General features: G+C 39.6%; 1 protein-coding gene across 2 annotated transcripts; it reads left to right on the top strand.

The window, feature by feature from the left end:
* The first annotated feature begins 949 nt into the window (after positions 1-949).
* Positions 950-22,956, top strand: plpp2b (phospholipid phosphatase 2b). 2 transcript variants are annotated; one of them, XM_081606438.1, is made up of 7 exons: positions 951-1,484; positions 1,667-1,733; positions 15,763-15,914; positions 16,074-16,336; positions 16,722-16,779; positions 18,392-18,568; positions 19,342-22,956. In XM_081606438.1, the coding sequence occupies exons 2-7, from the start codon at positions 1,673-1,675 to the stop codon at positions 19,498-19,500; spliced, it is 870 nt and encodes a 289-aa protein (XP_081462564.1). In that variant the 5' UTR covers positions 951-1,484; positions 1,667-1,672; the 3' UTR covers positions 19,501-22,956. The 2 variants fall into 2 exon arrangements, with proteins under 2 accessions (XP_008405178.1, XP_081462564.1); XM_008406956.3 differs by having other exon boundaries at positions 950-1,733.
* Positions 22,957-24,583: the final 1,627 nt, after the last annotated feature.

Below are 24,583 nucleotides of genomic sequence, written 5' to 3'. Positions count from 1 at the left end.
ATATTTACTCATAATAAGTAATATTTTCTTAACATTAAGCTTTTATATCTTACTGAGATAATTAAGTACAAAAACACTTAAAATAAGAAAAATATTCTTACATAAATCCCTCTTGGTGAGAAAAATTATCTTGACAGAAAGAAAACAAGAAAAATCTCCTTAATTTAAGATATTTAATCTTACTAAGATTTCAGTTTTTGCAGTGCAGAAAGTTCCGTTCTGCTTTCATCTGAGTAAAACATCTCCTTCCACGCGTTGGCTGTGTTCACCACAAGGCCAACGGCAAGTTCCACTTCTTAAAGTTTTAAGCCTCTGTCCCATTAAGTACAGATTCAAATTGTTTTCCTGATTTAGTTAGGAGGAGACTCCAGCAACACGTCTGACAAGCCAACGTTATTATTAACCAGCTGGTGACCTTCATATGGGTCATCACAAAGCTAAGAGTGTGCATTGTTCTGTCAGCAGACGTACTAACACAGGTGTGGACTTCTGCACCTCCTCCAGGCGTACCACAGTCCTGACTCTAAGAAAGACTCTCCTTGCCTTTGTTGAGCCAAGGAGAGTCTTGATAGGGACAATTGATAAAAGAGATCAATTGGGATCAAATGAAATGTCCAGTTCTGCTTCCCAACTTCCTCCCTGGCCTGTCTGCTGTGATCCTTCATCTTCAGGATGCTGCTGGTCCATATTCTCCCGCAAACTTACAGACAGACGGGTTTATGCTGAGCTCAAACACCGACGGACTCTCTTTGCTAATAAAGTGACTTTTCAAGTGAATTTTATTAATAGGGAACAGAGTAAATGGGACTGGACACAAACACATACCAGACTCATACCGACAATGTCATCTCACATACAGCAATGTCGTTCTTTATGTTAAACTATACAAGTGATATAAAACTCCTATATCCTTAATTAAAGCAACAGTCTGTCTAGTCCTGTCACAATCTGACAAAAGTGTGAATGCGATACAGATAAACTAGTTCAGGGGAGGCTGCAGACCTTTGCCTCTTCACTTTTGACTGCTGATTTAACCCAGTTTGCAGCTCCCACTGATCCCTCCTCCTCCTCCTCCTCCTCCTCCTCCTCCTCCTCCTCCTCCTCTCTTTGCTTCAGTCTTGTGCGTCTTTGCTTCAGTTCTTGACCGCAGAGGAGAGAAAAGTTGGGAAGCTTCTTCCTACACTCCATTGGTCGCTGTGTGTAAAAGGTGGAGGGGAAAAAAAAGCTGAAGTCAGAGGAGGAAGTGAGGAGGAGGAGGGCCCAGAAGCAGATCGACGGTGTGAGCTGACACTCCAGACTCGGGGACGATTCCAGCGCCGAGGAAGTTTGGAGGCTCTCGTTGCTGCCTCGGGTTCTTCCTTCAGAGCAGTAATGCGCACTCAGGGGCGCCGGATTTCAGAAACCTCGCTCCGTGTCTCCCGCTCAGAAACGCGCCGTGAGAGGTCCAGAGGAGTCACGCACCTCTGCGGCCAGCGCCGACACAGGTAGTGGGAAAGAAACAAAAAAAAAACGGATCCCGGAAGAACCAGTTCTGCAGGTTTATTTCTATAGATCTGATTTCAAAGCGAGAGAGGACGCACATGCACTTGCTTACTCTTTTGAGCAAGTAGATATATTTTTTAAAAGTTTTATTTTATGTTATTTATTTATTTTTTTAATGGAAAAGAAGAAGATGTCCGATTTTATGAAGAAATGGCTGTGCGTGGCGATGGACGTGGTGTGCGTTCTGCTTGGTAAGTTATGAAAAACTTGTTTAACAACACGTCACTCTGGTCTCCGCTGATTTTATCTGAGGTTTGGATTTCCGTGCTGTCAGCAAATATTCATCTGCGAGACAGATCTCTCTACTCTGACTGCAGATTCTTTCTACAAATTCCCTTTCTGTGCACGTAACGGCAGCAGCGACGTTTTAAACTGGTGTTGGTAAATTGGTCAAATAAAAATAAACCAAGAAGCGTCTTGTGTGAACGACGTGAGTGAATTCTTGTAGATCTGTGCTGGACGTGGTTCAGGCAGTATGTAATAAAAAAAAAAAAAAACATAAATAAATAAATAAAAAACGCCCCCCAAAACTTTAAAGAGCTGCGTGAACTTCAATGTTTATTTATGGAAATGTTGATATGCTTGTGCGCGCACCGCGTACTCCTCGTTTGCCTAAATATTTTGTCTGCCAAGAATCGTCCAAACAATGCTGAACCAATTACTACTCGGTTCTTTTGGCTTCCGCTGCAGCCCAGCACACGGATGTTTTTTCGGACTACATGCAGGCAGAAGTTATTTTTTTATCATTTCCTCTTTAATAAAACAAAGTTAAAAAAAAAAAATACAGATGAAGGTAATCATGATGTAACTCGGGACGTAGGAACACGAAATTCAAAAATTGAAATTTGACCAAAACCTTAAGATTTAGAAAACAATGCAAAAGGACTTAAAATGCTCTGACGCAATGAACCAGGAGATAAGTTTTTAATTTCTTTAACAATGTGGGGGGTCGAAAAGAAAGAGAAAATGAATCGTGACATATAAATTAATTTGTAGAATTTCCACTCAAGTTAGTCCTGAGAGCTCCCAGGCAGATCAAGACACATTTCTTAAAAGATAAATAAACGTATAAGATGAGCAAAGAGGAGAAATCCTCAGCAGGATCAAGCCTCCCCACTGTGATCATATTTTGATGAGGTACTGTTTTTGTTTTTGTTCAGGGTTTTTTTTTTTTAATCTTTTTAATTTTTTTTTATCTGGGTTCACCTGAGCAGTGATGAGCTGTCAGTTCCTTTCACTTAGATTGTGCCCTCTGTAAGATAGTGCTTTTGTGAAGATGTACCAACTCAGGAAATAATCATTTCTCCAAATACGACCACATCTATAAAAAAAAACATGCATACATGACTTCTTCCTGTTAATGTTTATAGCTGAACTTGTGCAAATCTCCCATGTTGTTTCATGTGTCCTCTCATGTTATTACAATTGTTGAAGCATTAAATATTTGGAAGCTTAGCCAGCATAGGCTGAACAGATTCCTTCACTTCCTCCGCTGCCATTTCAGACTGCAGTTCCAAAAACAACGCAGAAAATCGACATCATTGTTCACAACTTCTCCTTCTGTTTGCTGATTGGCCTGGTAAAAATAAATAAATAAATAAACCACTGGAGACAATCAAAGTCAAGGGGAGAAAGCAAACACTGTGCTTTAAGTGAGAACTTTTTTTCGAGCGAAATCTCACTGGTCAGGCTAGAGGTCAGGTCATGATAATTAACAGGAAGTAGAAGTTGATGTTTGTGCACAAGAGTCGTATCTCTTGTTCACGTCAAGAGCGCCAATCAATGGCGATTTACTATGCATCTTTTTCTTTAACTTTGTAAACCAAGACGGCCTCCACCACAAAGATCAGAACAAACGTGCCTCAAAATATTCAATCCAGAGATTCATCCATTTCTGTGACTGGAAAACCGTAATAAGAAGCAGATTTTCAATGGGCAGATTTTACTTGAGTGCCACAAACTGGGATTTCACATTGGGCAATAGCGGTGCTGTTTGTTGTTGTTTTGTTTGTTTATTTTAACAGTGTGTGGTTTCCATGGCTTTTGCCTTTTACGTGTTTAGTCAGGCAATTTGCGTCAAGCGTTTCAATGCATATATGATGAATGGATCGCACGTAGAATGAGAAAAATTGAAACAAAAATCTGGAAAAATTAGTATGGCATTTTGAATTGAAATTGTTTAGTTCATGTGCTATTTGTGCCTCTGTTTAATGAGATGCAAACCATCTGGAGGGCACATAAACGGCTTATTTTGGTGGCTTTTATTTGCACTGCAGTCATGTTAGGTTTCAAACTCAAGGCTACTCTAAAACCACAGGTTTTATTGAACCTAATTTTGACTTTAAAGGACATTATGTTGGATTATCCAATTTGAAACTTGGAAATGCAGTATTACTGAAACGAATCCACCAGAACCTCTGACTGGGTTATGCTAATGGAGATTTCTGCCACGTTTAAATGATTTCATTACTCAAAACTTTATTGTAATCTGTGAAAATGCTATTGGAGAACAATTTCCACCACCATATTTTTTTAACAGTTATGAATTTAACATTTTATTTTGTTGTTTTATGTCATATTATTTACTGAAGACAGCAGATCTGCAATCTGCTGCAAAGCTGAGATTTTAAAGTCAGTTTAGTTGAGAAACTCTTTGAACCCAAAGTTAAGTCGTGTCTGGTGCTTTAAGAGAATGTTGCGTTTATGCAGCAGTAGTTTTCCATCAGATGGTGCTCCTGGCCTACTAAGGCTAAGATGATTGGTTTCGCAACATGAATTCTGACCTTAGTTTATCCAAAAAGGGGTCTTTCAGACCGTTGTCTTCTGCAGGCCACATACTGACTGCTAATTTCCACATTAGAAAATCTGAACTATGCCTTTAAAGCCATTGGTCTATTTCACTGTCTGTTAGTTCATCCTTTTCTCCCTGTTCCTGTGGATGAAGGTAGCAATGATGCTCCACATCCGTAGCTTTTTAAAATGATTTCCCGGTGTGGAGGTTAAGTGGTTGGGACCGTAGACATTTTCTGAACACATGTCCAGTATTAGCGTCTGGGTTGGGTCGGACGGCCCAGTCCGGCTCCCCCTGTATCCCACCCTTGATTTTTCACCCCGCTTCGCTTTTGCCACCCACATCACCCACCCTGGCAATCTCCCAAGCCAACCAACCTAAAGCTTACATGAGGTCGCCGCTGCTGTGTAATAACCGCTCGACGGGTCTTGTAATTAGGCTGACCATTAACATAAACAAAAGCTGAGTTTTGAATTGGGCTTGGAGAGTTTTCCATTTTCCCGCAGTCCACGATTGATCCAAGATGTTCCGAGATTACCTCCAGCTTTGTGGTTTGTGTCGACGCCTCTTTAACAGTCTTTTCTTGTTGAGAAAGCCCAAACTGCAGCAGCTATGATAGCAATTTGCTCTTTGATAATCACACCCTTTCCTGTCGAGATCAAACTAACAGCTAGTGATGAGACACGACTGGATTATCTGTTGTCTGCTTATTAATCTTAACGGCAACGTACGCAGCGAAAGGCTACAGTGGGACGTTGATCTCGACTCTCTTTGACTTATAAGTTGCTCCTTATCTGCCAGTCCTGCCGTCTTACTTGTTGTGAGGTTTGTTTTGAAGTAGTCTCTCTCTCTCTCTCTCTCTCTCTCTCTCTCTCTCTCTCTCTCTCTCTCTCTCTATTCCTCCCCTTCTGTCGTTCCTCAGCATGTATCCCATCCCCCTCTCATGTTCCGTGCATGGGTGAGTTTATGCTCAGCACAATCACAAAGAGGGTGTGGGCCCACAGCACAGAGAATACAGACGAGCTGCAACCTCTCCCTGCCCACAGCTTAAGGTCGTGCAGATGCAGCGCTACAGGTGGAGGAGTCACAGGAGCGATCTTTGCTCTAATTGCTGCATGACTCAGCCTCTGCAGCCGTTCTGCAGTGAGCTTTGTAAAAAGATGCTCTAGTAGTTGTGAGATCATATCTCCTCTGGGCCACATCCCACATGCATCCCTTTGTGTTTCAATGTGTACATGTTTTGTTCATGTTTTTGTAATCATTTGGACACCTCGGTGCATGAAATGGAAGAATTATAAATCTTCCTTTTGCATTTTGTTAAAGATATACATGCAAATTTAAACAATTTAGCCTTTCTAAGTGTGTCATGCTGTGAAGTTTATTATCTTCACATGGCACAAGTATTCTGGTTGTTTTGTGAGAGTTCGATATTGAAACACTTTTTGCATTTCTCGGAAAGCAAGGCCTGTCACGTGGCTTTGTTGGGACGACTCATTGTTCTGCATTCTCCAGAGAAAAGGCAGTGAGGATGCATTATGGGAATAGTTTCCCTCAGGGGAGCAACAGTCATGGAAACTGGGCCTCAGACAAACAACCAAAATTCCTGAGATGTTTTATTTATTTTTTTAAACAAAGTTAGTGTGGGGTGGTCCAAAGAACAAAAGTTGCTGACAAAGCCTATTTCAGCATGGATTTAAATAGCAAATCTTTTCTTTTGTCTGCATTATTATCACTGACCAGCAGGGGGGAACTTCTCAGATTTTCAGATCTCTAGCCTAGCTTTTGAGTCTGGTAAGCCTGAGCTTGGCCATTGCCTTCTTGTGCAGTTCTGCTTGGAAAAACAAAAGCATATGAGAGCACAGCAAATAGCTGGACAAGGGCTAACTAAACTTACACCCACTGGGTTAAAGATCTGATCATACACTGTGTTCAATAGAGTATATGTAGAGTATGTAGTATACATGTCCTAATTTTGGGTTAGGGTTTTTATTTTTTATTCATTTTGTATTGACATCTAACTAAAATAATGTTCTTGAGTGGGACTCTTTGTCTGTCCACTGTATATCTGCGCTCAGGAAAGCAGCAAGATGCTTTTTAGGAGCAAAGTTATGAGTTTACAAGCTGATAAACAAGCTTGCAAAAATTCTGCAGTTTTTTTATTTATATCCAGGTCTTTGTTCAGAGTCTCAAAGTGCTGAAATTAAGCTTTGACAACTGGAGTCACAAAGTCCGTTTGTTTCTGCATGGTGGTTGTGTTTAAATGCTTTCTTGAGCTCGGTGTTTAGATTCGGGGGAGAAACATCAGTTTGTTCAAAAGTCAGTTTAGACGGACTGCTTTATCTTCCTTTTGTTGGAGTTTTTACTGGAACTCTATAAACAATCTTCTTCTGCAGAACCGGCTGCATAATCTGCTCCAAACTGCTCTTTGTAACAAAAAGCACTTAAGCACTTAGCGTATGAAAACAAAAAGCGTCAAATAGCTTTTTATTGTTCTCAAAATCGTTGGTGGAAATGTATAAAACGTTTATAAATTAATCCCACTTAATGTCCGGCTGAAGCCAAAGCCTATTTTGTTTAGTGGCTCAGGCCAACAGTACAGTGAGTCTGCAGTGTCTGAGTCATTTGAACTTAAACATGATAGTGGAACATTTAAAAAAAAAAATCTGCAGCTACGAATCGATATTTATTGATAATTGTTGTGAGAATTAATAAATACACATTATTGCTGTGTCATTTTTAGCAAATGGTTCGACCCTGTCTACAGTCATCTCATCAGCACTTTTGTTGAAAAGCGGTTTTTGATACGGTTAAGATATTTTTTTGTACAGTCGTCTAAAGTTATAAGAGAGGAGAAACTAAACTCCCTTTACACCAAAAAAAAAAGGATATAAATCTCTTGATAGTCAGCAGTGTTTTTTTTTTGGGGGGGGGGGGTTTCCCAGAGAAGTTCATCACCATGCAGTGCACTTTCACACATCACAGCGACTCTAAACTCCTCCTACAGACCATTCTGGTTTAGGAATAAACCTGTGTGGCCTACTTCTTTGATCCCCTCCAAAGCCAGACTCTTTGATTGCTGGCACAGATCTTAACTGCTCTCTCACTGGTCTGCCCACCTCGCCCGTAGCTCTGTGTCTCCTTCTGCTCCGCTTGCAGCAAAGCATGCGGAAATGATGGACGGAGCCAAACACTGGGATTAAAAAAACAAAAGAATGGGCCGTGACGGCGGCAGGATTTGGTGTGACTGGCGAGGCTGGGCGTTCCTCGTTCGTACTGGAATTTCGGAGGCCAACGCCGACAGAGGTTGTAGATTCAGCACATGCCTTCCACATGAGTCAGTCCCGGGAGACGGTTGCAGAGAGACGGGGAGAGAGGGAGAGAGAGAGGGAGGGTTTGTTCTTTTCTGACTGCAAATTGACTTAAGAAGTGCAACATCAGCTGATGATAATTGTTCACTGTTACTTCCTGTTGTAAGGAAGATGCAAAAACAGATTAAGAACAAGGAGTGTTGAGCCTCATTCAGTCCTTCTCTGTGGGAGTCGAAGGACTGGAGGGTTTCGCTGAGGAATCTGGGAATGAGAAGTTAAAAAGGAAGAAATGGCTTAACATGAGAAGAGGCGAGCGTCGCAAGGAAAAGGGCAAACAAAAGAAAAGAAGGCTGATGGGGAAACAAAATCCAGAAAGAGGAAACTCATTTGGTGACCTTCATGTGGAAAAGGCAGGAAATGAGAGTGGAGGGAGTTGGATTGAGGGGTGAATGTTCCAGCTGTGACCCTGAAGGAAAGCCTTAGATGAAGCGGGGCAACCCCCGGGGCATGGGAACAGACCTCTCACACACACACACACACCCAAAGATATTGAAATTGGGTAAAGTGAAAAGCCAGACAATAGGTTTTTCAAATGAAGGAAAGGAATTGTCATGCAGGTGCAATCGCTTACGTCAGAGGAGTATATGCGTGAGTTGCACTGTAGCAACTTTCAGATCAACATGGCAGCTTGACTCAAGATGTCTCCCTCTCTGTTCTCTGAAGGGAAACAAGGCAGTGAAGTGGATATGAGACAGAGGACAAAGAAAGAAAAGACAGGCGAATAAACAGAGAGAGGATGTGAGAAACCTCTAGTTTGGCTCACATTTGCGATTGTGGTCCTGGATAATTGCACATCCATCAGCTAAATAAAGCAGCACCCACTGAGGCAGCTATATTTACACCAGAAGAAGAAGAAGAAGAAGAAGAAGAAGAAGAAGAAAGCATAACTTGACATTTGTTGAAAGCATGAAAGAGAAAGCTGAGCTCTCCTCAGCTCCCAAACTTATTGTTGGTGAGCTTTAGGGATTGTCAGCCGCTGTAAAGCTTAAGTTCTCTGGGATACCAAGAGAATAATTATATTTTTATACCAGAATATTTTATAGATGACTAATATTTTGCATAAACAGTTAAAGGTTTAGGATTTCTCACAAAATTATGGATGTTTTAGTAATACTAAAAAAATGAAACAAATAGAACACATCAATATTTTCACTTTGAGTTGCTTTTAAGTTCCTAAACTCTTCTGAAAGTGTTTGTTTGACTAGAATGTAAGCTTTGCACTACGCTGAGAGCGTGTTTGCTTTTCTCCAAAACACTGCTGATACAAACTCTGTTTTTCTGTCAAAAACAACTCGAGCTGAAAGTGTTGATATGACGCTACGTCAGCACGGACCTCCTGCTCCAGCATCAGCGTCTGACTTGACGCGTGGGCTTCGATGAAGAATGGACAACACTTCCCATGAACACCTTATGAGCATTTCATCTTGGACGATGCCTCTTCACTTTGGATCAACTAATCTGCAGCCGTCTGAACAAAAAGACGTGTTGTTTCTCAAAAGAGAAGCCAAACGCTTTAAAGGGTGGTTTTTTAAACTTAAGTGGTTTTCACCCCGCCACGCTTATTAAAATTTTCAGACGGTAGATCAGCTTTCTGACCGCAGTTCAGTCTGTCAAAGCAGGTGTTCAGAGAAAAGGTTCCCCTCTGCCCTGAATAACGGCCTGCACCCGCTGCACCTTGTATGTAGTACAGAAACATTTGAGTCTGAGTTTAGTCTGACTCGGACAGAGTTGCTCTTTAAAGTCGAGGCTGCCTTTCAGAAACGTCCGTTTGGGTTGTGGGATTGTGTCGCGGTGCAAACGGAGGCCCGTTTTGTGCCAGTGGGTCTATTTTGGTCTGCGATCTGTGTATGTCTGCGTTTCAAGAGACTGGCTTGTTTGTTCTTATGCAGATATTATCCACAGGGGTCCAATGCTTTTGAGACATGCTACACACACACACACACACACACACACCTTCAGAACTTACCACACTCGCTCTGCCTTTTTAATTAGAAGCAAACTTGTAATTTATGACTTGCAAGCCGAAGTGTGACACGGAGATGCCTAATGTACAAACGAGAATGAAAAATTTATTTATTTTATTTTTTTTAATGCCAGATGTCTTGACTTCACTGTGTCCATAAATGGTGTGTCTAACTGGGAAAATCCATGCTTTGCTAGGGGGATTTATTAAGCATTAAAGAAACCAAAACAAACATTAGCCTATGACTTACTGGTAAAAATGCATATTCAAAAGTTATTCAGACTTTTGTGAGGTTGATTTGTAGAAAAAGTTAGCCTGTTTCTGCAGACAGGTTTCTTTTCTTTGAAGCTTTTCACTTTCCTTTTCCTGCCTGAAAAAGTGATTAATGGCTCCAGACTAGCAGGTTTTTGAAGTGTGAAGCAACTACAGCTTTGTGTTGCCTAAAATATGTGTTTTTCTCAGCTACATGGTGCTATTTACCGTGCTGTAATAATTAAACAAACACTTGCATTGACTTTGCTTGCATAGGTCACTCTGACGCTAACCTTTTAAAGCTTGCTGATTTAATATCTGGTCAAACAAGCATTTCCTTTTTGGCTTACCTTCCATTTTCAGCTTGTTTTTATTATGTCAATGCAAACATCCCACACTGCGTAAAAAGAAAAAAAGTTTTGGCCGATGTAGAGCCATATGTCAGTCGGAATTTTTATTTTTATTTTCTTGCCACAGTGTCCCTCACGTGTTCTCATCACCTCTATTAAGAGCAAACACATATTCACAGCTACCTATGCAAAGAAATCAGATTTTATCTATCCAAAATTTACATTTATGATTTTTGGAGCACTTGGAATGGAGTGTAATTGAAACTTGCATCTGTGTTTTGCATTTGAATGTCTGGCTGCTTTTTAAATTCGCCAAAACAGGTCCTATGGAATAAAGGAATTCAGTATTATATCAAATAACCATTCAGCTGAAATATCAATGAGTCATATCAAAATGGAAAGGACAGATGACGTTAGCATGTCGTTGGTGCAAACTCCTCAGTCAGCAACGATTCTCACCAGAACCAGATGATATTTACTGAAGATTTATGAGTAACAAAATCCTTCAAAAGGTAAATGATAAAAAAAATTTTTTACGTTTTTGTTGTTGGAACTTTTATAGCAGGTTCATAAAACACGGTTCATGATGTGCTGGAGCAAAGAAGAATGAAATAAATTATTGCACAATTACTGGTAAGCCAGTTAAATACAAAAACAAAACGAATGTGGGTTGTGGGTGGCGTACCTCTGATTAAAAACTATTTATGTAATATGCATATGCATGTCCAAATAGCTTTGCCCCAATTCTTTGCCCTTACATGAAATTGTTGAGATTATTTTATTATAAAAATACTCGGTGATAAATTACAAGATTATTTTTTTGGGGGGGGGATTAAGTAATCCCAATAAATTTAGGTAATTTTTCAAATTATCTGAATAATTTTTTTTAAGTTGTATACCTTTTTAAGGTTGAAGGGTGTGTTGACTTTGTAATACATTAAATTTGGAAAGACAAAAGTGTTTTATGGGGAATATTTCAAGGAACAAATTATACCAGTTTTATGTTTCTGTTGCTTTAAACAGTTCATTGAACGCAGAAGAGGAAAATGTGATTCATTCTAACTTTCTCAGTCTCTAAGTTTTAGTTCAGTTGTTTTGTTGTTGGTGTCTCGCTGAACCTAAAGCTCAGTTTATTTATTAGTTTACACATGAAAAATCTTAATTTAACTTTACTGCAAATTATACTTTATTAATGTGGAAAAGCAACACATCACATGATTACAAATGATGGTCCTATATATGTGTAATATAATATCCATTTTTTTGTTTGCACTTTTTTGAGATGATCACCACGTCTTACAAGTTTTTCAAATATTTAATCATTTTTACTTTCCTTTGTGTGCATAACAGAGACTCATTTATGTTTTCCATGCTTGCCTACTCAAGCAATGTTTATGTGCTCACATAAACGTTCCTATTTTTATGATTAGAGTCATTATTACAGTTTAAAGCAACTAAACAAGTCACAGGGAGTTCTACTCAATTAATTTAAAGGCTGTTTACCAGATGTACCAGGGGCACTGTATTCATTTCTGCCATCATATTTAAACACTGTAAAACCAGATCACATGCAGTTACTGTCATAACATTATTCTTTGGATCTCATCTGGGTCTGATGGGAAACTTTGCACAAGAAAATGAGCTAATCTTCTTTACAGCTCTCTCTGCTCCTTCCAGCTGGAAACAGGCTGCAGGATGCAAACGAACGAGCCGCCTTCCAAAAGCCACATCAGTAAAATTTACATCAAGGTTCCCTCCTGCTGTGCCCGAAACCGGGTCTCGGCTAAGTATTGCAGACTTGACTAAACGTTTGGGATGTGGTTGCTTGAGACAGCGTTTTACTGGTTCCATGAGGGAAAATTTGGGGAAGTTTACAACCCCACGGTCGCATATCTACAACATGGCTGGTGTAAATGTGCAAACCGGGTAGCGGTTCTCGTATTGCTGTAGGTGGTCGATGTTGCAGCTGCCGTTTGCAAGAAAGTGTGGTTGGTTTAAAAAAAAAAAATCAAACAAACTATGTAGTTTCAGATTTATGCAGACTAAATTTAGGTTTCCACAATAATTTATGGTTTACAAATGTTTTTTGAGTGTGGAGCGGTGGCTAGATGGTTATCAGTAAAACAAGAAATGCTTAATCCCAGTCCAAGCTTTTCTTTGCATGTTCCTCTCAGCTCCAACCTCCCTGCATGTCTAAACAAGATTAAGAGGGTATCAGAAATAGATTTATGAGTATATTACTATTCTATAAGCTCAGGTGCTCTAGGATTCAGTCATACTTTTGTGCCTGTTATTCAGTTAAGCGCTGTATTTGTTCTGTTGGCAGCAAAAAGCATCCTCTGTATTTTGTCTTTATGGTGTAAAAGAGAGACGTTTGCAGTTGGTCCATTGGAAAACAATGACCTTGCTCATCTCCTGTAGTGCAGAAATGCAAAAAATTCCAGCTAAAGCCTCGATATGTGGGGTTTTTTTGTTACTACTAAATCTATCCATTATTGCACTTGTAATGTGTGATGAACCAGAGAGGAAATTTCTAAGCGGTAATCTAATATCCTGTTTTTCTAAAGCTAGCTTCTGGCTAATTGCTGTAAAAGTACCAAATGGGCAAATAACTTTCTGTGGTTTTCCACAAAATGTTTTCCCCCCAGAGAAAAAGTCCATCAGCATTAATTTAAGAGCAAGTTTTATCTTCAGGATGTGGAGAACATTGTGCTAATTACTCATGGGGGGAAGATGCATTAGCATTTCTTGGGATCTATTTTTGATGTGGAACAAACAAGCCTTCTATTTAAATCTTTTTTTATCCTTTTGTCTCACCCTAAAAAGGAAAAGACGGTGACTAGTCATAATCAGGAGCTAATGCATCAAATTTTTTTTTTTGCAAAAGAAGAAAAACTGTAATACAACAAACTCCTTAAATAAAAAAAAGAAAAGAAAATTCACACTGCCCAAGTTGAGCCTCGTGTTGCGCTGCAGCTTAATTTCTTAATATATAACTAAAGAGAACGCAACCCAGTTGTGTTGAGGTGGCAAATTAGGAAACCAGTGGGATTTTCTCAACTTTACAGGTGCAAATAAGTTGTTAATTACTGCAGCTGTCACTGATTTTTGTTATATGTGGTAGTTATATTGGATTTATGAGGTTGGGGTTGGCATCATCCGCTGTGGGCACAAGTGGATGGAAGTGGTCAGCAAGAAAACTCCAGATGGCTGCAGTGTGTAAAGAATACAGAACAGCCTGACGTTAGCTTGGAGTCATTCTTGTTTACATCAAATTCTGACTCTACCATCTGAGTCTCGTCACATCAGGCAACGTTTTTCCAACCTGTAAATTTAGTTTGCCTCAGTGAATTCTAGACTGTGTTTTCTATCTTCCTCTGATATCAAGAACTCTTTCTCCGCTCACCTGCCACTCAGCAGATATTTCTCTTTTTCATACCACTCTCTAAAGTCAAGCAATGGTTATTAATTAAAATCCCAGATCAATAGTTTGTGAAATACCCAGACTAATTCATTTGGCATTGTAAAATCCCTAGATTCCCTTTTCTTGCTGATTAATACTTGGTTTCGTAACCCATATGATTGGCTGATTCACTGTTTTGCTTTCCTAAAAGCAATTGAGCAGGTTTTTCTGGTGAAGTGATGTGTCGCATTTCCCTAAAATGAGCAGTAGATCAACTTCTGTTTCCTTTTGGTGTCTTCTTGCACGTTATGCTTTCTCTGACTTGATTTTGCGCAGCTCACAGATATTACAGATGGCTAACTATCCAATTGGTAAAAACCTAATTCATGTTTTTACAATCGCTACTTTCCTCTGGCGCGCTAAAGTTGAAACAAAGGTTGGATTTTTGAATGATCGCATTATAGAGTTTAATAGATTTGATTCCTCTACCTAAGTTAAGGCTCCGTGATCATAAAAAAACTATTACGTCTTCCTTTTTTGCTTTTATTGGACTGTTCACCCACCCATCCATCATTTGAAGTGGAGTTAAACACAGAAAGCTTCACTTCAGTGTGTTTTCCTTTCGGTCTCTCTCCTCACAGCTTCTCATCAGTCAGCCTCACTGGAAAACTCGCTGGAATTATGTCAGCTGCAGACATTTTTCTGAGGAATGGGAGGGGTGCACTCCACAAATTTTCAAAGGAACATAATACCATTGGCAAGTGCACTTCCACAGTTTAGCCAGTGCTTCTTCGTTGCTGTTTTTCTTTCATTTAATACGCAGCTGCCTGGTATTTCCAGTGGCCCTGACACTACCTCGGCGGTAGACATTGGAGTGGAGAATTGCATTCCTACAAAGGGCTAAGACCTTCTAGCTCTGGCTAATGCAACGAACATCGAAAATGTGAGCAAGTAAATTCCACAAAATAAAACATGTCATTTCTTAAAACCGGGAATTTCTAAAGAGACGGAGTTGAGATAAAGTACAGAAAACAAAACTGCTTCCTTAAAGCCCAAGGTTGGATAAATGATTTCTGTCTTTGGAGTTGTTGAGGTTGAGACCTTTCACCCACATACCTTTGGGATTCTCCTCTAGTCATACAATTCCACAACTCCGTTTTGTAACCTTGAGGAAGGGTACAGCATTAGACAAACAGCAGTTATAATTCCCAGCAGCTGTAATAGATTGTGGTGGTGAAAAGCACAAAACGGATACGGATGTACGTTAGAGCTGGGAAATGCTGATGTGTTTTCTCTTGTGGGTGTATATGTTTCCAAACGACTCAAGGACGTCACACTCTCCGTGCTTCTGCTTGTTACTTTGTATTATTTTTAGACACAACTAAAGCATTTGGAAATGGTGGAGTTTTTGGACTTTTCAGAACCGTCTTTTGTATGATTTATTTCCTTCACTATAGACACACCCAACTGATGGCAGGAATGTTTTTCCCTCTGTTTATTTTCAACATTTCTTTGTATGGAATCTCAACCCGAAATTTACCAGAATTGTGATTTTTTTTTTTTTACCCTCTTTGTTTCTTTTTTTTATTAATTCATTTCAGCTTTGCAAGAAGGAATACAAGTAAACAGTCAGAGACTCAACTAAATATTTCTTGTTCCTCCAGCATAGTAAGGGGTGTTATGTCTGAAAGCTTGTAAAAATTAGACTTTAAATAAAAAATTCATTCTTGAAATTTTCCTCTTAAAAAAACGGATATAATCTGCTTTGATTTTCATCCCCGATCCGTCTCTAATATAATTTTGAATCGGTAGGTTTCCTGGTATGGAGCGCAGCCCAAAAACTCTCAGTAGGGATTAGGCCTATGTTAATCCAGAGCCCTAATTTGGGATTGTCGATTTTTGGAACACCAAGTTGTTTGACGATCGTTAATTGTTTAAGTGACATTCAAGTATTTGGATGAATGTATCCCCCTGTCATCATTCTGTCCACTTCGTGCAATGCAGCAAAACGGAGCAGTGTCTCATTTCAGAAACGACCATTTTCCTAAATATGTCGCCTAATCCGCTGTTCTGTTGTTCTGATTATGTTTCAGCATCCCTGCCCTCCATCATTTTGACGGTTAGGTTCAAGCCTCATCAACGGGGGATTCATTGTGACGACGAGAGCATCAAGTACCCGCTCAAACCAGACACCATCTCCCACAGCATGATGGGAGTCATGACCATCACCTGCACTGTCATTATTGTAAGCTTTTTCTCAGAATTATACAAAATAAACAGCCATTTAAAAAAACATATGGTGACGCTTATGGTGCGCTAAGGAAATGATGTGAATATAAAAAAGATTTTAAAAAGTAGTTCTAATTGAACGAAAAATGTTTTGTTTTTTTTTACTTTTCCACAGATCTCCTCTGGAGAAGCTTATCTAGTCCACAAAAACTTAATTTACTCAAATTCAAAGTTTAATCAGTATGTAGCAGCGCTCTACAAGGTGGTGGGAACCTTTGTGTTTGGAGCAACTGTCAGCCAGTCGCTCACGGACATCGCCAAGTTCACAATCGGCCGTCCGAGGCCTAACTTTATGGCCGTATGCGCGCCGAAGAACTGCACGGGATACGTGCTGGAAATCAACTGCACAGGCCAGTTGCACGAAGTCACAGAGTCGAGGTAGGACAACAATTATAACTGTAATTTTTATCATAACTGGGAGAAGGCAATGGGCAATAAAGATCAAACATAAGACTGTATAAATGGCTGATTGAGCTGGTTTTAGAAGCGCTTTAAAAACTAAAGCTCTTCACTTCCCAACTCCCATCTCATCTTCCAGATATGACAGGCATATTTACCCCATACATTTATATGGTTATTCAGGTTTCAATATCACCCCAATGCTTTAAAGCCTAATAACATATTGAGGTTCTGCCTGTTTGTAACTGAATTCACAGTGCCTATGTATGGTAATAAATGTGCAGGAAAATGGAAGAACAATCTGAAAGATATTAACGATAAACTCTCTAGAAGATTAATACAATTTTTTTTCTTTTTTTCATAGATTATCTTTTTACTCTGGACACTCCTCCTTTGGAATGTACTGTATGCTCTTCCTGGCGGTAAGTGGAGCCTTGAGTTTTTTTGTGAAAACAGTGCAGACATATCTCTGTTTTCAGCGCCGGACTGCAAACACCTGCTTTTGGATCAGGCATTCCAGTCCCCAGATGCTTGTGTTTGCAGATGTGTTATCAATGGACAATTGTTGAACAGTAGAAAAGTCCCCTGAAGCCAGATTAAACCAGTATAGACGTAAAAAAAAAAAAAAAAAAGGCAGGGGTTCATGAGGAGAAATGAGCAGAGGGGAACTGATCATACATCTGTAGAATTTTATTTCATAAGAAGTTTGTGTTCCATTTTCCAGTTCTTTAGTTTGTATTGCAGTCTCTTACCTCTGTGGGAGAACATGGTGCCTGTTTACTTGCAGCTGTGAATAATCCACCCTGTCATCCAGTGGACAAACCAAAGCAAGATAACTGGTGTGGTTGTTTCCTGAAGGTCAGCTCTAAGCTCGGCTAATGGCGCTGCCGCTCAGCCTCAACCGCATCGCGTTCTGTGCGTTCTCACTCACTCGTGCGGATCCACCTCAAAAGCAAGCTGTCCACCATTTTCCATATTTCATTGCCTTAATATTCCCTATCCCAGGCTTTAACAAATCCTTCATGTTAGCATTAAAAACTCTGTTTTTTGTTGTTGTTTTTTAAGAAAGTGAGGCTGCTGCAAACAGGTGTGCGGCCATTTTTTGAAACAAGATTTTTTTTATGCCGTATGCCTTTTAAATCCATCAAAATCTACAATGGGGCAGAAGGTCTCAAGCCGGATGTTTGCTAAAGGACGAAGCGATTGGGGTTGTGCTGTTTGCAACCGAGCGAAACCTGACGAACTTCCAGACATAAAGAACAGAGCTGAGCAGTCACTTCATATGTGTCTCCTGTGGGCTGTGCTTTAAAAAGTGTCCTACAGTGTAAAGTATGGCCTTGTGGCAGGAGGACGCGAGTGTGATGCCAGTTATTACACCTTCAACAGCAGCTGAGAAGAAACTTTATGCAGCTGCCAGATGTGTATATTTGTTGGCTTCCACCGTTTCCTTCAGAAAGGCTGCGGCACTTACTGGTTTATTCATCCACAGTGGATATAAATTATATTTGTCTTCAACACGTGTTCTCGTGTTAGACTGTTTTACTTTTGAAGTAGGCACACAGACATTTTTCACATAATTTACTTTTTTTTGTGCCCACATGACATCCACTTAAAAACTACAGTAAGTGATTTATTGACGGGTGGCTAATTTCAATCTCCAGCTCCATTGGCAGACCGGTGTCAAATGCATGAAAATAAAGACGAGAAACAAAAGCAACACACAAAGAAATGTTATATATTTTCATGAGATGGTATTGAGGGAGCACAGAAGAACCTGCTTCATCAATGCTCTGCAGACCTTGATGACATTCTGAGGAATAATTTGAACCATTTATTCAGCTGTGCTGAAGCAGGATCCGATCTAAGACTTGCATGACGTCAGGAGCTGGCCACTCTCTCTGGTCAGAGAGTAAATTGGTGAAATTTGAGCAAATCAAAATAAATATCAAAAGCTGTTTGTTTTTTTTTATAATGTCTTTCTTGTTGTTCGGATTTGCTAACTGGTCTTTCTCTCCGTTTATTCTTCCATCACAGCTCTACGTGCAGGCCAGACTTGCGGCCAAGTGGGCCAGACTTCTGCGGCCCACCATCCAGTTCTTCCTGGTGGCCTTCGCGGTGTACGTGGGTTACACCCGAGTCTCTGATTACAAGCACCACTGGAGCGACGTGGTGGTGGGGCTGCTGCAGGGAGCTCTCGTTGCCGTGCTCAACGTGAGTCTCCTAGACGACGACGTCTTATTAAGGCAAACACAAGTAACGCGCCAGACTTCCCAAAACAGCAGCTAATAACTCAGCTGAACCCTTCGTCTTTGATCTTGTCTGGGTTGCTTGAAACGTGCTCGCGTTTTGACGTTTTGTCCCTTTTGATGTAACTTCAACCTCACCTAATGACATCCTAATGTTAAATCTCACCACAGCGGGGAATATATGATCGGAAAACCAAACAGGGTGAGATGTTTAATATGGAACACTTACCGTTAATAATACTCATTCCAGTGCTGAAAATCACTGATGAAGCGTTTTTTTTGTTGTTTTTTTTTTTTAGCTTCATTAAATGTCGACAGTAACTTGGAAGTTGAAGGATTGTAAAACATCAATGGCGTGTCACGATTCCCTGCCAGTATGTCCATTTGTTCGCTTCAACCAGCCAGGCTGGTTGAAGTTGTGCAGAAGCACAGTGTATGCACTTTTGATTAATTGTAGCCTTAATGCATGTCTCTGGCCTCCACTTCCCTGCGTGCAAAAAGAGACCCTGTGAGGCAATATTTTATACCTTCAGAAGTTGGCCGTGCTCTCTGCGAGTTCCTCTCACACACGAGTCCGTAGAAGTGTTGGCGTGTCGCTTAGCGGCGCTGCACAGACCCTTCCAAACAGATGTAATCACAATTTCCAGCCTTGCCTTTTTTTAAGTTTATTTATTTTTTCATCTTCTCCTGAGAAAAGTGCCTCCTAAGTGATCTCCTTCCTGTCGCCTCACGCTGCAGGTTCGCTTTGTGTCCGACTTCTTCAAGAAGCGCCAGGCGCATGGCTCGAGCCCAGACGCGGGGAGTTGCGAGGAGCCGGAGAGGAAACCGAGCCTGCAGATTGCAGACGCTGAGCACGGCAACCACTGCGGCTACCGCAACGATCCCGGCCCGTTGTGAAGAGAGGCGTCGGCTCCCTTGGCTTGCAGCCTGCAGACACCCAAAACCTGTGCAATAGGTTCCCGACGCAGGAGCCGCAGCTCCCTTTGTGCGGTCTGCTGCTTTTAGTTCAAGTCTCGATTCCAATTCTGGAAACGTTCCGATTTTTTATTTTTTATTTTTGACTTCATGAGCTCATCAGCTCCTCTTCTCCCTTTTCAACCACTCACTTTGCATCTGCTCCACTGGAATGATTAAGACGGGACGCCGCCCCTGTCAAGGAAAACACAATAACCTCTGCTTCCCTTGTAAAGGAGAAGAGAGTGCATTGCCTTCCAAGCATCTTTCTTGAAGTTGCATTTAGAGGACTCCAAACTCACTGTAGCAAAGCTGTAGTTCAGTGTAACCACGTAGAATAATTGTTGCTCATATTGTCGCAAACACATTACACTCAGAAGGTACAGTGTGTGCCTTATTGCAAACTTGTGAAAAAAAAATCTCTGATGTCCTCCTTATTGCCTGCTTCTGAGAAATCTGCATTTGTTCATTTATATCCAGTAAGCTAACTATTCTGTAAGACGAGCTTTATTTCGCAGGTTGGTATTGGAATATGTGGCTGAAATTCAATTTTATCAACCTGAAAGAAACCGATATCTCTACAAGTAGTTTTTCAAAGTGATTAAAAAAACAGTAAAGTAGTGTTAGAAAATTTTGCTTGCTGAAGCTTGCATTTGTTCCGGTGTTTTTCAATTTTGTGTGTAAAGATTTGACCTGTTCGCAGTGAGAGAGAATTACAGCTCAAATATGAACGTGTGTAAAAGATATGGTTTGGTTTACGTATTAGCAAGCATTTTTAGCGCACCTTAAACTGCTCACGAGACGAGACAATGTAGCACAAGTTGATGTAGCTGGAACTGTGTATCTGCACACCGCTGTGCCCTCAGATTGGTAATCATCTGTCTTAACTTTCACTAAACAATATGAGCAACAACTTGATACTATGCAGGACTAGACTTTACTAAGAATAAAGGATTACCTTCAGTGACGCGAAACTGAACCTTTAAGAACGGATGATGCTTTAAAGCACATGGTGCATCTCAATGACCTTGAAATTCTTAGATCAGGTAATTTAATAAAGTAATCCAGATCATAGAGCTAAGCTCGTATGGATTCATCAAATACAGTGATGTTTCAAACTTCTTTTTTTTTTCAACCGATTTTTATGATTACGGCTAACAGATGTTGGTCCATGCGTTCCCATATTCTACAGTATATGTATAATTTGGTCATTGTTCATTTTAAAGGAATAACTGCATCATTGAAATGTGGCATGGGGCTTTTTGGTTGTCAGGAAACCCAGGCTGCTTTAATGGCTTTCAGCCCGTTTGCAATGTTGAGCCATGTGTCTCAGTCATTCGCCTGAAAATCCTTCATATATTCTCTATAGGATTTTGATCAGGCAAGAACTTGCAGGCCAATCCAGCTCTGTAATACCATAGTAATTAAAGAAGGCATCAGTACTTCTGGCAGTGTGAGTAGGTGCCAGGTCCTGCAGGAGGTTCAAATCTGCATCTCTGCATAGCTCAGACAAAAGCATGAAATGCTCTAAAATGTTATGTTGGGATGGATTTTAGACCACTTGACAATAGTCTCAATATTTTTTCTCTTTAGCCTGGGTGAGACAATACTGATATCTGGTTCAGGAGTATTTTAGCACTTAACATTTTCTAAGACTGACTTTGTTTTGTTTTTATTTTGTTTGTTTTTAGCTAAAAGCCGTAATCATTAAATTTAGCATTTTTGCGTCATATATCTATATAAAACAAGGTTTACTTTTTGCATGTAAATGTTGAGCTAAATTGCCATTTAATATAATTATAAATCATTGAGATGCATCTATGCACATGCTTTATGCTCTTTAAAATAGATATGCTGTATTAAAACTGATTCTTTGAATTTACAAAGCTTGGGAGTCATTTCTCCTCGTGTTACTTTTCCTCATGTGGGACAAATTGGACTGCAGCGGTAAAGTTATTGATGCTAACAGCTTCCAGTTCAGTGCGACTTGATGCACCACACTGCTACCACTATATTGCTCAAGACATTGGTTGAAAGTTTGACCACCAACTTTTCTTTTTCTTGTTTAATTTTCTTGTTTGATTTTACGAATAGTCAAAGAAGGACAAGACGGCCGTTTGAAAAGGCTGTTTTATTTATGCGTAAAATAAACTTTCTATACACTTTGTACAAGGCTGGAAATGCCAGTTTTATTGAAGTTTGTCTGTGCAATCACATCTGCTTGCCACTATGAGCCACAAATACTGTATCTACTAATGCTATGAGACTTTATAAAGGATGATTGTGAGTGTATATATATATAGCAGGTTTTTGCTTGTGTACTTTTACGTCTGTATAATTCTAATTCCATAGTTGTGTTTCAGCCACTCGGGCTTGTCTATTTGATTCAGTACCCGGTCTAGGACAGTTGCCATGGTTGGTCTTCAGAACGATTGTTATTGTTGTGATAATGAGTGACAGGCTCAACTGGGTTTTTAAAGCTGGTAAAACTGCTCTGCTCAAATTTTGATCTCCATTCGCTTTCTCGTTTTAAGGTTTGGAATCCGGTTTTGGGCCAGTCTTTTGTGACGATCACTGCTGGATTGAAAATAGATCAGACAGACTACTAATTTCACAGGCTAGATGTAAAATAGACAGAGACAAAAGTGAAGATGGAGAAAATCCGATCTAGTTGTCATTGTTCCATTTGGACAATAAAGTCTGAATTGTCTAAAATCCAAATTGTATCAACTTTAATGCCCCCTGAAGTCAGAATACTGACTTGGAATGAAAAAAAATGTTCTTGCCAAGTCTGACCTCAAAATCCAACATGGCCGCCATACATACATAGCAGTGGTAGCTGTGGTAATCAAAGGTTTAGCAGCACGCATAGCAGCTTGTAACTCTTTAAATCTCTCTCACACTCAATACTGTACAGCCTCTCTTAAAGAATATGTTGCTATGGTATTTGAATGTTCAAAATGAGAGGAAATTTATTGTTTTGACCCTTTATAGCTAATTAATATTAGTTTGGTCACTAAGTACAACAGTTCCCAAATCCCACTGCCTTTCCAGCTTGTGTCTAACACAGTAAAGTTGACTGTGGCATAATTTGGGATCTGAATTCTGACTTTTGATGAAGAGTCAACAACAACAGATATTGGTTGTGGTGCTTGGTTCTGCCCTTTCCTCTTTTTAATATACATATTGCACAGCAAGACGAGCATCACAGATATAAACAAGATTTAAACAAACTAAGAGTTTTAACAGGTTAAAGTGTCCAGTTTTGTCTATAAGCTTCACATACATTTTAACGTGTGTCAACTTGTTTATATTATCTTTGCTTAGGTGTAGCCTGTAGATTATGTCTATGGTCTTCAACCTGGATAGTTTTAAATAAAACTATATTCCACCTTAAAATGTGTGCTTCTCTCATTTGTATTTATTCACTAACTTATCCTTTGCATGGAATTTCAAAGGTAGGAGTTTGGAAAAATAGTTTTTGCTCCATCAGGAGATAAACGTCTTTTGGCATGCATGCTGTGTCCCAGAATGCAGTTTTGCAAGTCAAGAAATCGGTTTTGTGCAAGGCACTGAGTCAACTTACTTCAGTTTTAGTTTTGCAACAATCCATTACTGGTTTCACTCACTTATCTAAATTTAATGAATCCCACAGGATGTGTTTGCAAAACTGATTATTCTTTTCTCCAAAATGTATCATTTTGAGGAAGGAGAAGAGCAGAAAAAATTAGATCTTTTTTTTATCCACCAAGTACTAAGTGGTTTAGACTTCAACACGTGAAAATAAGAAATATTTCCAGTTTTTGTATTTAAAGCTTTAATTCAATTCAGTTTATTAATGTAGCACCAATTCAGATAAAATGTCTCAAGGCACTTCACACGCAAGTCATTTCTAGCTGTCAAACAATTCGCTAATCTCTGTTCATTTGTTCAAATGAGCTTAAAGTTTATCTGTCGAAGAAAACCCAGCAGATTGCACCCAACCATTGTCTTGCAGCATTCACTCCTCCTGGATGAGGAGTGATAATCTCTCAGGTTGTGTTGTTAACTTTACAGCAATTCCGAGCTTGCATGTAGCAACTGCGGAAAGGAAAAAATTCCTCTTTAACAGGAAGAATCCTCCAGCCAAACCGGAGACTCTGTACGAGTGGCCATCCGTCACGACTGACTCGTGGCTTGAGAAGACAGAGCAGATACACAAAAGGAAACAGAAGACCTGATGTAGGAGTAGACTGTGTGACAGATTCCAGTTTGTTTTTGGAACTGGAATCTGTCACACAGATTTAAACCAGCCTAGTTCCTTTATATATACATGTTCAAGCCTTTCTAAGAAAATATGCTCACACGCTTGATTAATAACTATTGCCTCAAGTATTTTAGATAAGAAAGGAATAAAGGTAAATGTTTAGAGATGATCTACAGTAAAATAGAATTCCTGAATTGTTTTGGTAATCCTCAGAAAAAAGTTTTTGAAGACAGATGACAAAGAAAAATGATATACACATGTAGAAACATGAAAAATATTTTAAAAAGTGGATTTTTATCTGGCTCTCTTTAGTTGCCTTGTAATAAAATCCAGGGCAACAACTCACTTTTTGAAGTACTTTATTAATTGGAATTCACCTCTGTGGATTTTCTAAGTATAAATTCAGCTGTCCTATAAGTAATCTATAAAAAGTTATTATAGAACATTGTGGATTACGCAGCATTCAGAAATTGAAGGAACATTGCAGACAGGTTTTAATTATAAAACAATATTCCAAGCTTTGAAAATTTCCATGGAGCAATGTTTACTATATTATCTGGAGTTAGAAAGTACAGAACAACTCCTGACATGGCAATAAATGTTCATGTCTGCCAAAACAGAAGAATGGCAAAAAAATTATGGCGAAAGCATAAACTTCATACATTTAAATTTGTGGTTGTAATATGACAAGAGTGAGAAATTTAGAGAAATACATATTTTTTTGCATGTCAGTGAGACTGTTATTTTTGCAAAATGTGATATATATTAACAAAATGTCAC

The sequence above is a fragment of the Poecilia reticulata genome, chromosome 4, assembly GCF_904066995.2.
Source record: "Poecilia reticulata chromosome 4, P_reticulata-male-v2, whole genome shotgun sequence".
In the NCBI taxonomy this organism is placed as follows: domain Eukaryota; kingdom Metazoa; phylum Chordata; class Actinopteri; order Cyprinodontiformes; family Poeciliidae; genus Poecilia; species Poecilia reticulata.
This window is presented reverse-complemented; position numbering and strand designations above follow the sequence as displayed.

Bases quoted from the DNA above. Each gene is read 5' to 3' on its own strand.
- plpp2b (XM_008406956.3), top strand. From the start codon at position 1,658: ATGGAAAAGAAGAAGATGTCCGATTTTATGAAGAAATGGCTGTGCGTG. The intron at 16,337-16,721 runs GTAGGACAACAA...TTTTTTTCATAG, and splicing joins CACGAAGTCACAGAGTCGAG to ATTATCTTTTTACTCTGGAC. The intron at 18,569-19,341 runs GTGAGTCTCCTA...CTCACGCTGCAG, and splicing joins CTCTCGTTGCCGTGCTCAAC to GTTCGCTTTGTGTCCGACTT.